The 14,925-nt window shown below is 39.6% G+C and overlaps 1 protein-coding gene across 2 annotated transcripts; it reads right to left on the bottom strand.

The window, feature by feature from the left end:
• Window positions 1–2,300: 2,300 nt before the first annotated feature.
• On the bottom strand, window positions 2,301–14,620 carry LOC103715144 (mitogen-activated protein kinase 9-like). 2 transcript variants are annotated; one of them, XM_088704583.2, is made up of 13 exons: window positions 14,280–14,620; window positions 13,771–13,825; window positions 12,995–13,403; window positions 12,768–12,895; window positions 12,506–12,565; window positions 11,380–11,529; window positions 11,027–11,180; window positions 10,764–10,903; window positions 10,592–10,665; window positions 3,908–4,009; window positions 3,481–3,730; window positions 2,608–2,738; window positions 2,301–2,525 (listed from the first exon to the last, which is right to left on the bottom strand). In XM_088704583.2, exons 3-12 carry the CDS (start codon window positions 13,398–13,400, stop codon window positions 2,670–2,672), a joined length of 1,533 nt encoding a protein of 510 aa, XP_088560709.2. In that variant the 5' UTR covers window positions 13,401–13,403; window positions 13,771–13,825; window positions 14,280–14,620; the 3' UTR covers window positions 2,301–2,525; window positions 2,608–2,669. The 2 variants fall into 2 exon arrangements, with proteins under 2 accessions (XP_088560709.2, XP_088560708.2); XM_088704582.2 differs by lacking the exon at window positions 13,771–13,825 and having other exon boundaries at window positions 14,280–14,605.
• Between the last annotated feature and the right edge of the window lie 305 nt (window positions 14,621–14,925).

Genomic DNA, 14,925 nt, shown 5'->3' with positions numbered 1-14,925 from the left:
CAAGAAGCTCGATAAGACAACACCCAAAAAAAATAGGGCAGTAAAGTGGAATAGCTTCTTCAATCATAGAGTTTCTCAATGACGGCACTTCAAAAAAAAAAAAAAAAAATCCATTAAGGAAATCTGCAACCCAGCACGCTAAAAAAATTTAGGGAGAATTGAAGTGGATCAGGTTGAGGAGCGCACCTCTGAAAACCCTAAGCGTAGATGTGGAGAGTTAAATATACTTGGGAGTCACCAAGCTCTTCTCTTTTTGCGAAAGCTATACTATCTTCTACCTCAACCTCTCTCCCTGCTGGCTAGGAGATCTTAGAGCGAGGGGGCACTAGCACGACTACTTGAGCAGATGACAGTGAGACGGCGTAGGGTCAGATTGGATTTCCTCGCCAAGAGCAACTAGTAGGCTGCAAAGGGGCTAGGTCAACGCTTTCTGGTCCGCTAGTACCGAGATGGTGCTGGGGTGACGTACTCATATGTGGGTGAAAAATTTAGTGAGGGGAACCCACGGGTCAGGGAGCGTACACGAAAACTTGCAGCCTGCATCGAACATTTTCTGGTGGAAGGGAAGCTCAGTGGGGGCCGCTACGCGGGTGAAGTTCTTCCTCCCCACCCACCCCCCCTTATTTTGTACCAAAAAAAAAAAAACAGGGCTAGGTCAACCCAAGGCTTGACCCGATCTTGGCCCAATTAGATCCAATCTAATGTATGTTTGAAGATTCATGAGTCAATCGAAAATTAGGCTTGATTTGAAAGCAGGGTAAGTTCTAGGGTTTATAATTTCACATCCAAATCTGACCCGACCTCTTTTGCATATGCCCAAAATCTCAAACCATATAAAGTCCCTTCTCCTTATCCCTAACCAAACTAAGAATAACTAAAACGCCCAGTCCACATTGCCAAATCGCACACTTTGATCAAGAGCAGCACTCGCTCCCACTGTAACTTCAAAAATTCTACTAATATCTTTAGAAATGCACAAATACATCCAAGTTTTTTCAAGAAACTGGCCATCTTAAATGCATTAAAGCCCATATAGCTATACGCTTCTATGAACCCACACCACTAGAATGAAGTGGAGAGGGTTTGTAGGCACTCACCAGGTCCTGTTGCATCACAACCTCCATCTGGGGCGAAGATCAACGAGAAGAGACTGACAATGAGGGTATTTCGGCTGAGAAGAAGAGAGAGAGGTGGGGTGCGGGTGTTAGGGTTTGGGATTGACTCTTCTTGAATCCCAGAGGAGGGGAAGCAGACGGCAGCATCTTAGCGAGAAGAGACCATCCCCCAAAGGCCCAAACCCTTGATACGACGGACTTTTTTATCAGAGCCTTTGCCGAAGCAAGGCTAACATGCGGGCTATCACTACCGCGAATTATCCTCATAAAGTGAGCTGGGGTTAGGAATTACGGGTGTCGGGGGACATGAAGTATTTCCAGTTTTAGAACACAGTGGATGTTGATATCCCACCCCTGGATAAGAACATACATGACGGTCCAAGAACTATCATCAACAGATGAACTATTCCATGATAAACAACAAATAAAATGCTAAGGTGCATGGAAACACTAGTGGTTGTAAGCATAAGACACAAATGCCATGTTTCTTTCTTAATGAAAAAAAAATGTCATAGTTTACTCGCTGGTATTTGGTTCAACTAAGTTGGCAACCATGCTTGTTATCTTAATTGGTCATATGGATAGCCGATACACAGATCTTTACAGTCACAACCATCACATCATTAGTGCTCTTACAACCAGCCTCCATTGTCTCTGCCATTACTACCATCATCTTAGCTACAATTATTTTATTTATATTTTTTAAAATAAGTAGACAAACCAATTATATTTAAATTTTAAAAAAATAAAAATAAAAATAAAATAGAAATAAATTTTTTTTTATTTTTAAAATTTATGCAAATAAAAAAAACAAAAATGATGCCTAATGGCACCAAAGCTTTCAATGAGACCCACTCAGATGCTTGAGTGTCACTCTTAGACCAAGCAGGTTGATATGATTGCCGGACTTTGCTCAGCATGATCAATTTTTGATCTTCCTTAAACTAATACAATGGGAATGGAACTCAGCATGAATCTCAGGCAGTGCTTAACCTGAACTGGGGATGAAACCAGCTAAAAAAGAACCCGGCAAAACTGGGTCCAAGCCAGAATCACGAGCTCTAGTCCATCGGGTGCCAGATGGAGGCTGAGAACCATATAGAATGGTCGGTTCAACATCTTAACAATGAAAACTTAAACATCACTAGTGCAATCAGTGATTCAGCATGGTGTTTCTTCTCCATGGACCATCAGAACAGAAAATATATAAATAAATTAGGAATAATCTTCAACGAACAAAAATTAGGATCTCATGAAATTCACCTACTGAAAGAAACTTTTTCCCTCAAAATTCCAGGTATAGGAGGCGGCAGGCCCTCACAACAATTTGAACATACAGTACGGTTGACAAAAGAACATACGGGATCCAACTGATGCAATGCCAGATCATAATCAACAACCAGTTCAACCCTGTTAGCATAGCAAGTGAAGATAATGCCATGTTTGGTAATCTTAACTAATTTGACCTGAAACTTTTGAGTTCGGGAATTACCTCCTAATCTGAGACTAATCTTGCACTGATTATGTATTGTCATGACTTTCCTGTTGTTAGGTTTACAATTCAGCTACTTTCTGAGATAAGCCATCAGCTGCCTCCTCTGTGTTCTCGGAAATTGGTTCCTCCTGAAACAGTTCACCAAAGTCCATATTCACTCATGATTTAAAAAGTAAAAAGCTGTCCACAGTTATGTATTTGTTTCTCTTTATCCATAGAAGATTATGTATTAGCAGTTAACTCTAAAGCTCAGGCAAGTCTACTTTCATGCTCTTCAGTGCAATCCAGGAAGTCAAAGGGGCCAAATTTTAAGTTGACTTTTAAGGCTGTTGATACATGTTTGAACTAACCAGACAGGCAAGTTTAACCATCTGATAGTGGGCCTAAAATGTCAACTGCTAATGCACAGTATTACTTTGACAGAAAGTAATAGATACTGCTTCCTGACAAGTTAGAAAATAATAGAATAGCACAGTTAAATTGTCAAGAGCATGGAATGGGGTGGAAAGCATGAAGCGATTGAGCTTTGCTTGTATAACAGAACAATTTTTATGAAGTGCTCATCATTTTTCTTTTTCCTTTTTGTCTCTCATAGCAGTTGGCTGAGAAAAATTTACTTGTCCATTAGTTCTTGGGTCAGAAATAAAGACTGATATAATTCATCATGGAACACAAAACAAACTGCCACTAGTCCAAGGTTGTTTTGTCTTCATCTATCTGGAAGAATAGCTAGCCAAAGAGAGAATACTAAACAACCTTGACTGTGAATCAGCCATCTGTGAGAACAAACTAAATAGTTCCACCTAATGCAAGATCATTTTTTCCCTTGAAACAAGGATTAAGAAATAGACTAAAGGAAGATATACTGACATGTACTTCTGAATCCTTCCTTCCTTTGACAACTATGCACTTGGAAGCGCTGATGCTTGCACTCTTCAACAAGCTACGAGCACCGAAATTTGTCCTGTTTATGCCATCTGTAACTGATGCATGATCTGATCTCTCACCCTGCTGTGACTTTTTAGGGCTTTGAAGCGTACCAGCAACAGAATCTGCACTTCGCTTTTCGAAGTCATTATTTTGATCAGGAATCGCATCTTTATTTGCGCCCACCCTCTCCCTAGAAAATGAGCAGATTACAAGGCACGCTTGAATGACATGAACTTGCAAGTAGCGAGAAATCAGAATCCACTACTTCATGGAATAAATTAAGAGAAAATGTTATGCTGGTGGCACATATTTCCTGATAGAAGATCTACATAGCTCATTTTCTTTTTCCTTGTTTCGTTGAACATACCTGGGCAAGGATGCATGTTGCCGTCCAAGTGGAGTGCTTCTTTCACCCTTACTATAGTTCTCTTCAAGATGAGCAAATTGTCGCTTAAAACGATCAACACCACTGTCAATATATAAATGGATTAAATGATTATCCAACTAATATGTTAAGCTCAACATGTGTAAATAGCATAACAATAGAACAATTACGACATGTCAAACCATTTCATGGTAAAAGAAGCATAAAGCTTTCATTAGTCATGAGGATTGCTCTAAACAAAACAACATTGGCTGCTGGCATTCATTAGTCATGAGGATTCCTAGTTTAATTTGTTATTTTAACATGTTCATCTTATTTTGCAAGTATATATATACACACACATAAACAACACAACCAGGCTCAAAATTCCTTATGAACTATAGCTTGTAACTGTACGCAACCATTAAAGATATTGTTGCTGGGATATGCCAATATCATGATGCTCAGCTATCATGGGAAGCATATGTATTGCAAGTTTCCCTCATTCTAATGTTTGTTCCACCACAAAACTACGATTTTTTACTGTGAAATCCAAAGTGTGGATTAGGACCTCAAATTATTTAAAAAGGCAAACAATAAACAAGGGAGAAGAGTTCCAGGCTGTGTTAAATAAAACTAAAGGTGCTAATAATGGTTGGGCAATGGGCATAGATTTCATATGGAAAAGTAAGGTATAGATTTAAAGTGCTATGCATTAGTACGTACACTGTTGTTTTGATACATGTAATTACAGGCTGGCAGAAACAGCATAGAGGTACACCTTTGTACAGTGCTCACAATTTGCAGGCATGGTATGAATCATCGATAAGGTATAGTCCTTGAATGAAAAATGGTGAGGCAGACCACACATATGGCACAACTCTCTCTCTCTCCCCCTCCCCTCCCTCCCTCCCTCCCCCCTTTTCCCATCCCCATCACCTAACTTCAAACTATTACGGTTTCAATGTAGTAGTTGTTTGAGGTGCATGTGCCCAAATACTTGTATTGTACAAAATATTTCATCTCAACCACTTAAATAATTGCAGAATAACAAGATATCAATGTATGCACAATGCCTTTTGATGGCCCTCAATTCTTGGCAATGGTCTTAGAAAAAGACCGATCATTTCCAGACCATGATGACATGAACCACCATGAGTGCAGCTATTGATTCCACACTTCTTGTTAAATTGCATGTATTGCCCCCAACTCACCTGCCTTTGGACCTCCTCTACCTCCTTCAATTTACTCAACTCATCCACTGCTTATAAAAATAGGAGAAGATTTCTCAGTTCTAAAGCATCTACCAGAGTTACTCTGAACTTGTAAAACATCTCAAATAGTTTAGTTATTTCAGTAATAGAGGGCAAGCCTTGATGCAATAGTGAGGTTGCTCTATTGTGACTTGGATGTCATAGATTCGAAACATGAAAACAGCCTCTCCATAGGGGTAAGGCTATGCACATCTGATCCCCCTCTATGCACATCTGATCCCCCTCTATTACCTATTTTTGTGTCACAGGTGAGAGTGCATACAGATTCAATGCCTAGTCGAGGATAAACATAGAAATAGTCTAATCACCTTGCTAGACAAACATGACCTAAGAGAATAGCTCAAATGCACTATTTAAGTTCTTTTAGTGAATGCATCATCCGTCTTTCCATCACACTTCTTCTGTGAGGATTTTTAGGAACTTACTAATCGAAGCCTTTGCCTTTCTGCTATTGTACAATGGTCAAAATTTAGACATCATTATGAGCAAAGATACGTTGCTTGGCCTTAAGAAAAACTTTCATTAGTTGACAATTACAGGTGGTAGTCATGGATCCTTATTGATGAAAGTTATTGAGTTCCTTATTGGATGAGATATGGCTTTGAATCAAATGATGCAAACCATTCTACTTATGCTTGAAATGGGACGGCAGTTAAGTATCTAAAATGGATGAAGGAGAAAGCACAAACATGAACACATTACATGAAGACAAAAGCTTTTTAAAAAAAGATCTCCAGTCTCTAATATAACTTTCTTATTACATGTGAATGGGCTTTTGATCTGATGCTAAGAAGAAAATGAACATGACCGAGTGCTTTCTACTTCAAATTCTGAACACTTTTTTGAAAAATTAGTGAGGAATTCAAGAAGGCAAAGTAACATACCTCTACCTAAGACAGAAACAGATGAGAGATTCAATCTTCTACAAGATAACCAAAGAAAATAGTAGCAACCAAGGGATATCAACAAATTGAAAAAAATCCTAACAAAATGAGAAATGGTCTCAGCATCTTCAGAGTAAGACAGAGGACCCATCAAGCAGCAAGCTGAATCGACACTTGCAGAAATCATTAGTTTAAAATCAACTACACGCTATAAGTCCCTGGGAGGGGTGGCGGCAGTGGGGGGGTGCGGGGGGCGGAGGTGGGGCGCGAAAAGGGAGGGCACATGCTACTGAAAATGGAAACTCCGAGCCTACAAAGAGAATCTGTGCTCAAAATTCCACTCAACTTGCAAGACCAAATTCTGGAGACCACCACAGCTCTAGGCAGAATAACATTCCTAAGAGACTTATGTTGGCCAGCACATTGACATCAATGTATCATAAGTTGTAATACAACTTACAAGCTCATTCTAACCTAGATACATATGACCAGACAATGACAAAATAAATAGGCTCCCATCTTACAACCAATCTTTTAACTCCAAGCTATGAGGCTCTCATAGTCTTCTACAACAACAGATAATCATAATCATCAATGCTTTACCAAATATCAATTAACAATTCTTCAGAAAAGGTAACTTTCAGAAATCCATTATTACTAGTGTCTGTCTCATCTTTCAAAAAGAATCCCTTTTCTAGGAGAATAATATTTTCATTTTTCTTATTGTTCCATAAGAATTCATTTCAGAAAATATTACAACACCTTAATGACTTTGAGCTAAACTTGGAAATGGGACAGAATAACTCTGTAAAGAACAAGAACATAAACTTCCACATGCTGACATGACTCCACAAGACAGGCACCTTCTTCAAAAGGCAAATTTGCTCTCATATTGCTCAATAGACATTATTCGTCAATAATTCTTGCATCTTCAAAATCAAGTTGAAATCTGAGAATGCATATTGTAATAACCCCAAATTTTTTTTTTTTATAAAAAGGGATAGAATAGTTCTTTAAAATTGATATAAGGGGTAAAATTGGAAGGAATCAAAAGATAATGGCATAGTTGTAGATGTGTTGAAGTGGCAAGGGTAAAATTGGAAGGAATCAAAAGTTAATGGCATAACAGCAGATATGTTGAAGTGTTAGGGGCAAAATGAAAATTTAATAATATTAAACAAAGGGTGAATAGTGCTTGATGTGACTTAATTGGAGGGTTTGAGTTGGTCTCAGACGGAATGAAACAGAGAGAGAGGAAGGGAGTCTCAGGCGTGAAACAGAGAGAAAGAAGAAAAAAAGGAGAAGAAGCAGAAGAAAGAAGAAGGAAGAGAGATTCGAGGTGGAAGGGAGTTCCGGTTGCACTGCGGGCTGAAGGGAAAAATGTAGGTCACCTTCCCCTCTACGCAAGGACCCAAGTTTCACAAGAAGAAAAAGGTAAATACCCATCCCTATCTGGTCTTTTGATGAAATTAGGCTATACAAAGGGTGGATGTAGTCTAGAGGTGGTTAAAAGAGGAAGAATTGAATTTCGACAAGTTTTTCCGGCACTACAGAAAAACTGTGTCGAAGTTACAACTTCGGTGAATTATTTCGGGGGTTAATCGACCTCCGATGGTGATGCATGTTACCATTCTGGAATCCCCTATGAGTGTAGAATGTTAGGTAAAAATTTCATCAAATTTGGAGTCTGAAAAGTGGATCAAACCCGGGATGAAGTAACCGGCTGTCGGTCCGGGTTACTGTTCATCCGGGTGGAAAATAGGGAATTTCATGCCATAATAGGGTATTAAGCCTAGATTAAGCTAAGGGGACCTTGTACTCATGCAAGGGAATCCCTAGTATACATAAATGATGAGTTAACTAATAGAAAAAGAAAAAGAGAAAGAAAAGAAAAGATTTAGGAAATGAGAGAGTTGAATCAATTAAAGTTTATATATTTATGATTGGCACGTAGATTATGGCCCTTGATACAAAATTAAATGTATTGTAAATGCATGTATCAGTTGGGTAAGAAGCTAGGGAACAAGAGGAAGAAGTTCCCCACTACCAGCTATAGATTTTTGGAGGCGTATCAGGGCTGTGCCAGATTGACAGGTGAGTAAGAGTCATGTACTTTGCACCATGAGCACATTCCTTATTCATTTTTATGAATGTTGCCAAGTGTGACTTGATTCCACCTGAGCTTATTGATTAATTGTTGTGGTAGATTCCTCTATATTTTGTTCTCCATGCTTGATTAATCTGTACATGCATTTGAGAAAATATTGAGAGGAATTACAAGGGGTAGATGAGTAGTTAAATTGGTTCCAAATTGTGAAATGACTTCTTTTGTAAATTGATTTCATTTCTTCTATTTCAAAAGATTTGTAGAGCCCTTTTCAGTGGTATATTGAGTTGCATTACACTCCCATGATTCCTCACTCCCAACCCTGATGTTAGTTATGATTGGGTCGTGGCCGAGTGAGTGGTTGTCTTGATTATGCTCCTTTTTAGTAGAGTATTGGGAGGGTGCATTATGGCATTCATGCATGGCTTGGCAGTATCTGCAGGACACTTATAGTCGATGGGGTTGAACATCGGCCTTTGTGCACACAGTAGCCTTCTGGGTGGGCGGAGCCCAGTCCCTTCCTAGGGGGGACACGGCCCTAGGCGTAGGATCGGCCGGTCCTACGACTTATATTCTGTTTGCCGCTGGGCATAGTAAGACCCCGCGAGGTGCAGTATGGCTTTCCGCAGATGTAGAATTCCCGCGAGGTGCCGTTTAGTATATAGACGTGAGATGGATTTCTGTTCTAGATACTGGCCAGCATTTACATTATCAGTATGGTGTCTTATCCTGCATATGCATGTGACAGTAGGGAGTTGTTGCTGGTTCGCCTGGGACGTAAAATCCACCTCCCGACAGCTGTCTAGCATTTACATTATCGATATGGTGTCTTATCCTGCATATGCATATGACCAAGGAATGTCGTACCGGCCCGTACCAGCCGGTACGGGCCGGTACGTACCGGTCCGGTCCCTGACCGGTACCGGACACAGATGAAAACCGGTATTTCCGGTTTTCTTCTGTGAACCGGCCGGTACCGCTTGGTACCGGCCTCGTACCGGTGCGAACCGGCCGGTTCGCACCGGTACGGTGTTTTTTTTTGGGGGGGGGGAACCACAGCGCCTCGCTGTGGTTTTTTTTTTTTGATGGGAAAGAAAGTGGTCCGGACCGGTACGGTACCGGTCCGGACTGGTACCGTACCGGTCCGGCCGGCCACCGGTACGCCGATCCGGACCGGTACGGCGGACCTTGCATATGACAGTAGGGAGTTGTTGCTGGTTCGCCTGGGGCGTGAAACTCACCTCCCGACAGCTGTCTAGCATTTACATTATCGATATGGTGTTTTATCCTGCATATGCATGTGATAGTAGGGAGTTGTTGCTGGTTCGCCTGGGGCGTAAAACCCACCTCCCGACAGCTGTCTAGCATTTACATTATCGATATGGTATCTTATCCTGCATATGCATGTGACAGTAGGAAGTTGTTGCTGGTTCGCGTGGGGCGTAAAACCCACCTCCCGATAGCTGTCTAGTGATGATTTCAGCATATTGACACCTGATTTGTATGTTCCAGCATTATGATCTGTTGAGCATATTCATGAGTAGCATATATGTTTACTTGATTATTCCATATATGCTTCAGATGAGTTGATATTGATTGTGGTGATATTGATGATTTACTCCATATTCTCTATGTTGAGTTCATGTTCATCTTGTTATTGATCTTGAGATTTCATCTCGAGCCATGATTATATTCTGTCTCATGTGCATAGTACTCTCTACTCCACTCACTGAGTATTCATATACTCACTCCCCAGTTTGGTATTTTTGATTGCAGGGCAGGTATTGTATAGAGAGGAGCAAGGTTAGAGATTGCCTGCTAGCTGTGCCGCTCCATAGTATAATGTAGATAGAGGTTTATACCTTTTGGTGTATTATAAACCTTCTATTGTATATAGTGCATAGTTACAGTCATAGATCCTGTTGTGGATATGGGTTGACCATGGATGGATTGGGAAGCAGGTATATATATATGTGTGTGTGCAGATCAGTGGTGTGCCTGTGATAATGTATTGCTAAATATTGTCCAGGTTTATTATGTGACAGATTATGTGATAGATTATGTGATTGCTGCTCTGACAGGTAGTGTGTTGTATGTATTGAGATAATCCTGACAGGTCACCATAGGAAAGGTGATCATTTTGTGCATGCATCATGCCAAAATTTTCAGAATTTATTGATAATTGATAGGTAGTAGGGTTCTACGTGGTGGCTGGTGGCCTTATGCCTACCCGCACCCTAGGACCGTCGTGGCGGCCCGCCAGGAACGGGGCGGGGGTCGTGACACATATTCACAGGCATCCAATATTTACTTTATGGAATGAGATAAAAGATTTGCAAGCAATGTAAGCCTTTCTTGATCATTTTTCATAGTGTAAGGATTTGTAAAATTATAGTTTTCCTGATATGTATAAGTGTCTCACCTTGGGTACATGAAGTTAGTCTGATCTGCACCATGTAGATACTCCTGCAGCATCTGAGGATGATACTCCAAAATCTGTTTGCTTTTAAGAAGTAATCCATCATACATGAAACATATAGCTAATAAGAGTGAAACCATACAGCAACAAGAGTTAACAAGTTGTGCAGCAGTACCTCTCGATAAATTAACTCTCTTACATCATCTTTTGCCAATTTCCTCCTTTCGAACTCAAATTCAAGTTTTGATATAGGCTGTGTTGAAGGTTCACGGTCAACATTTGCCAGACCATTAAAGTATGGATCAGCTAGTGCCTGCAACATAAGAAAATAAAGAGTTGGAATAAATATTTACAGACAACAAAATTTTCACTTTAAGAGTTTAATCACACTTCAATTTTATGTGAATAACAAGCCATCAAGGTTACTGAATCCTATCTCTTCAGCAGTAGGTCGATCTTTAGGATCAAATGCAAGTAGGCGCTCAAGCAAACAAAGAGCCAAAGGATCTACACCAGGAAACTTCTGCGAGAAAGGAACTGGTCTTTTTTTTCGCATATTACTTAAATATCTTCTAGCCTTTTCATTTCGAATCTGCAGAAATTAAGAAAAAATTTAATGAGTGATGTGAAAAAATTTAATAGAAAAGGTAATCATTATTCTTCATCCATAATGAGAAGCATGTATAGCCAATAGATAATTAAAAAACCATTGATCAAACAAATATGTGGGATTCCTTGGAGATTATTTTTTGCTGATGCTAACTATAAGCAAAAAGGAAGAGTGAACCAACCCTAGCGATGGATTCAGGTGAAGGAGTTCCAAGCAGATCGGTCATGAGATCTAACTGATGCACCACATTCTTGCCAGGAAACAATGGTCTTCCTGTAAGCATTTCTGCAAATATGCATCCTATGCTCCAAATATCAATTGCAGGGGTGTACTGCGAAAATAAATTACATAGTTCATAGTATCTCAAGTGATGAAGTGTACCTCACGATAAACAAAAGCATACAAGCACAGCCCGAGTTCCTCTATAAAAACTTAATCGGCAAAATTGGTATAAGATGGCCAATATGTCATGAACTTGTCAAATCACTGATAAGCACAGTCCAAAATTCAATTTAAATATACAAGTGCCGCAACTAACTCTAACAAACGTCATGATTAGAAAAGTTAACATACAGTGCAAATGAAAGCATACCATGTTAGGATGTCAAAAGCACATGTTTTCTTGATTTCATTGGTCACAAATTACAAAGTATTGTTCCTGAATGAAGATACTTCAAAATTATAGGTCTATAGGAGGCCTGCATGAGATTGTCAATATGCTTTATTAAAGAGGTCCATGAATGACTATTCAGAGTGGTTAACTAAAAGAATACTCGGATTGAGTGTATAAGAGATTGCAAGAAGCTGCCCAAACCATTTTTGGAGTTGGTATCTCTTGAAGCACTAAATGCTAACAGGACATTACAAATTAACATACATAAGCTACAAAGCTCTCAAGGTTGATAAGCTTGATGAAACTAAAATCAGCTCCCTGATTAACTCATAAAATCGAGAATTTGATGGCCACCTTAGAAAAGGGTGTTTTTCCAAGAAAAAAAAAGACTTTCAGTTATTAAATGCATGAGAGGTCTGGAAAACATAAAGCCAGATTTGTCGAAAGAAGCTCCACGAAAATCTTCTACTGTCATTTACAGTCCCTCTATTGTATAGCAGATTAAATGACGCTAAAATGGGTTCATTTGAATGGATACTGGACCTATACTTGGATTGCAATTCGTACAAGTAAATCAATGGACAACCTACACTTGGATGATACCAACAGACGAAGGTTGGTGGGCGGAGTGGGGTTGGGGGGCAAAGCTATCAAGCTCATTAACTCCAGGAGAAAAAACTGCAAACCATCATACCTTCGAGAAAAAGGAGCCACATAATTCAGGAGCACGATACCATCTTGTTGCCACATAATCCTAATGAAAATAATGAAATACTGTCAACAAAGTATTTGAGTAGTAAACATGTTATTATCACATATACAAGTTTACAGCAAACTAATGCTGAACTTTATAACAAAAGAAGCGGCTGCATGACCGCCACCGCCCACCATCTTTATTAAGAGAAATAGAAAAAAGGGAAAAAATAGAATTATTGTATTATGAGAGAATTACATACAGTCCATAAAATAGCTGACGGGGCATCATTAAATGATACACGGGCAAGGCCAAAGTCACAGATTTTTAATTTGCAATCCGCATTGGCAAGGATATTTTTCGGTTTTAAATCCCGATGAAATACATTAGCTGCAAAAGAAACAAAAGACAAAATGGAGGGCCAGGATTCATTGAGTTATGAGACCAAAGTGAGATGAGAGCAAAGCCAAATCAACAAAGGACATTCACCTGAATGAATATACTTCAGAGACCGAAGTAGCTGGTATAGAAAGAACTGGTGGTGTTCAGGTGTCAGATCATCATTTGCCTTTATAACTTGATGAAGATCTGATTCCATTAACTCAAAAACAACATAAATATCTCTAAATTCCCTCCTAGATGGAGGAAGCATTATATGCTTAATTTCTACGATATCAGGGTGGCGAAGCAGCCTAAGCAATTTGATCTCCCTTAGAATGCGAGTGGCATCAGAAACATGCTCGAACACATCATTGATCTTCTTGATCGCCACCCTCTCTCCAGTATGGGTGTCTATTGCAGCCCCCACTACCCCATAGCTTCCCTTGCCAACAACCTCTTGTATCTGAAATCGGCTTGCTTCACCATACTCCGTGAAAAATTCAGTCTCAAGCATGTTCTGAATAAATTAATAATTGAGAGAGGCTAAAATCCATGCTAACCAACAAAGTGAAGATGAACAGAATATATGAAGGATTTAAAATATCCAAAAGTTCAACTGATTATTTGGAGAACAAGTAACTGGGGAAAAAAGTAGAGAATTGAAAAAACGAGATTAAAATTTTTGAGAAATTTCCAGCATGGAGCTAACAAAATAAGCAGGAGGAAAAGCGTAAAAAAAGAATCCAATTGAAAGAACCAGGCAATCAAATCTTTACATAAAAAGATCATTCTATTGAATCCTAAAGAAGGGCGATATAAAGTAGAAGAAACCGAAACAGAATTTCTATAATACTCTTTGACAAAGAGGGAGCATGGAAACTAACAAAATGAAGCGAGGCGCGGGGTGGATCAATTTTTGAAAGAAGTTGGCAGTTGGATCTGCAAAGAATGAATCTTTTTTATTATTTCCATGACATTCTAATAAAAAGTGATTTAAGGAACAACTCCCATAATAAAACTTCGGAAAGAAGACATCTTGAAATGAAGAGGGAAGACTCCTGATCCCAAGGGCATGGAACTAAGGAACGAAGGAGAAAAGCCCAAATTCGATATTTGGAAAAGAGATCTGAAAAAAAAAGAGGAATTTTTTAATCGAATCCGGATACAAGATGATCCAAAGCAGAAGAAGCCAAGAATGAAATTTTGAATAAAAAACTCATTTCGACGACAACGAAATCGTTGGAGAGAGAAAACCCTAACTTGGTATTAAACAAAGATTAAAATGCGGCCGGCGTCAGATTAGAAAGCAAAGAGAGTTGACGCAAAAAAGATGGATCAGATCGGCGGAGCCTAAAGAGATGGAAAGATTTGAGAAGAGCGGAGGTGAGCGGACCTTCTTGTGGGGATCCATGGCGGCCACCCGGGGAGCCTGAATGCCTGATGAATCCAAGCCTCGAGATGCCAAAGTCCTCGACAACTCTGCACTTCTCCCCTTCTCAACGCACGGATGAGGCGATGGCGATGCGGTGAAAGCGGCGGTGGAACCAGCGACGGACGCCGTCCACGAAGGCCTCTTTCCCCATATAAAGGCAAGTCTTCCCCTGCCCTACCTTCACGCGCCGCTCGCCATCTCGCGCTCTCTTGGTCGCCTTTCCCCTGCGCGCAACAAGTAACCAGGGCTCGGTTTCGCTTAATGTTGGACGTCGGACAGAGAACAGCGGAAGGACATACTCGCAGATGTTTGTCTAAAACCCTTCACTAATGTTGATGGCTGCTGTTTGGGGCCCGTGACATTGCACGCATGCACGTAGTAGTGGAAAGTTTCAAAGCAATCTATCTTTTACGTATTTTTTATTTTTAAAAAAATTATTTAAAAATTATCCATCTTGTTATTATATATTTAAAATGAAGATTCAACCGTTATCCATTAACCAAATAAATTCCAGTATTAATAATTCAAGTACTAGTTTATTTAATCGTCATCAAAAATTTATTATTTAATATGCAATAAATATTAATAATGCTTTATTAAAATGTTC

Source organism: Phoenix dactylifera, chromosome 9 (genome assembly GCF_051530095.1).
Source record: "Phoenix dactylifera cultivar Ajwa chromosome 9, Ajwa_hap1_PhDact_Kaust_v1.1, whole genome shotgun sequence".
NCBI lineage: Eukaryota > Viridiplantae > Streptophyta > Magnoliopsida > Arecales > Arecaceae > Phoenix > Phoenix dactylifera.
The sequence above is the reverse complement of the archived record's forward strand: the minus strand, read 5'-3'. Positions and strand labels throughout refer to the sequence as shown.

Bases quoted from the DNA above. Each gene is read 5' to 3' on its own strand.
- LOC103715144 (XM_088704582.2), bottom strand. The intron at 10,666-10,763 runs GTACTGCTGCAC...AAAAGCAAACAG, and splicing joins GAGAGTTAATTTATCGAGAG to ATTTTGGAGTATCATCCTCA. The intron at 4,010-10,591 runs GTGAGACACTTA...ATATATTGACAG, and splicing joins ACTAACTTCATGTACCCAAG to TGGTGTTGATCGTTTTAAGC.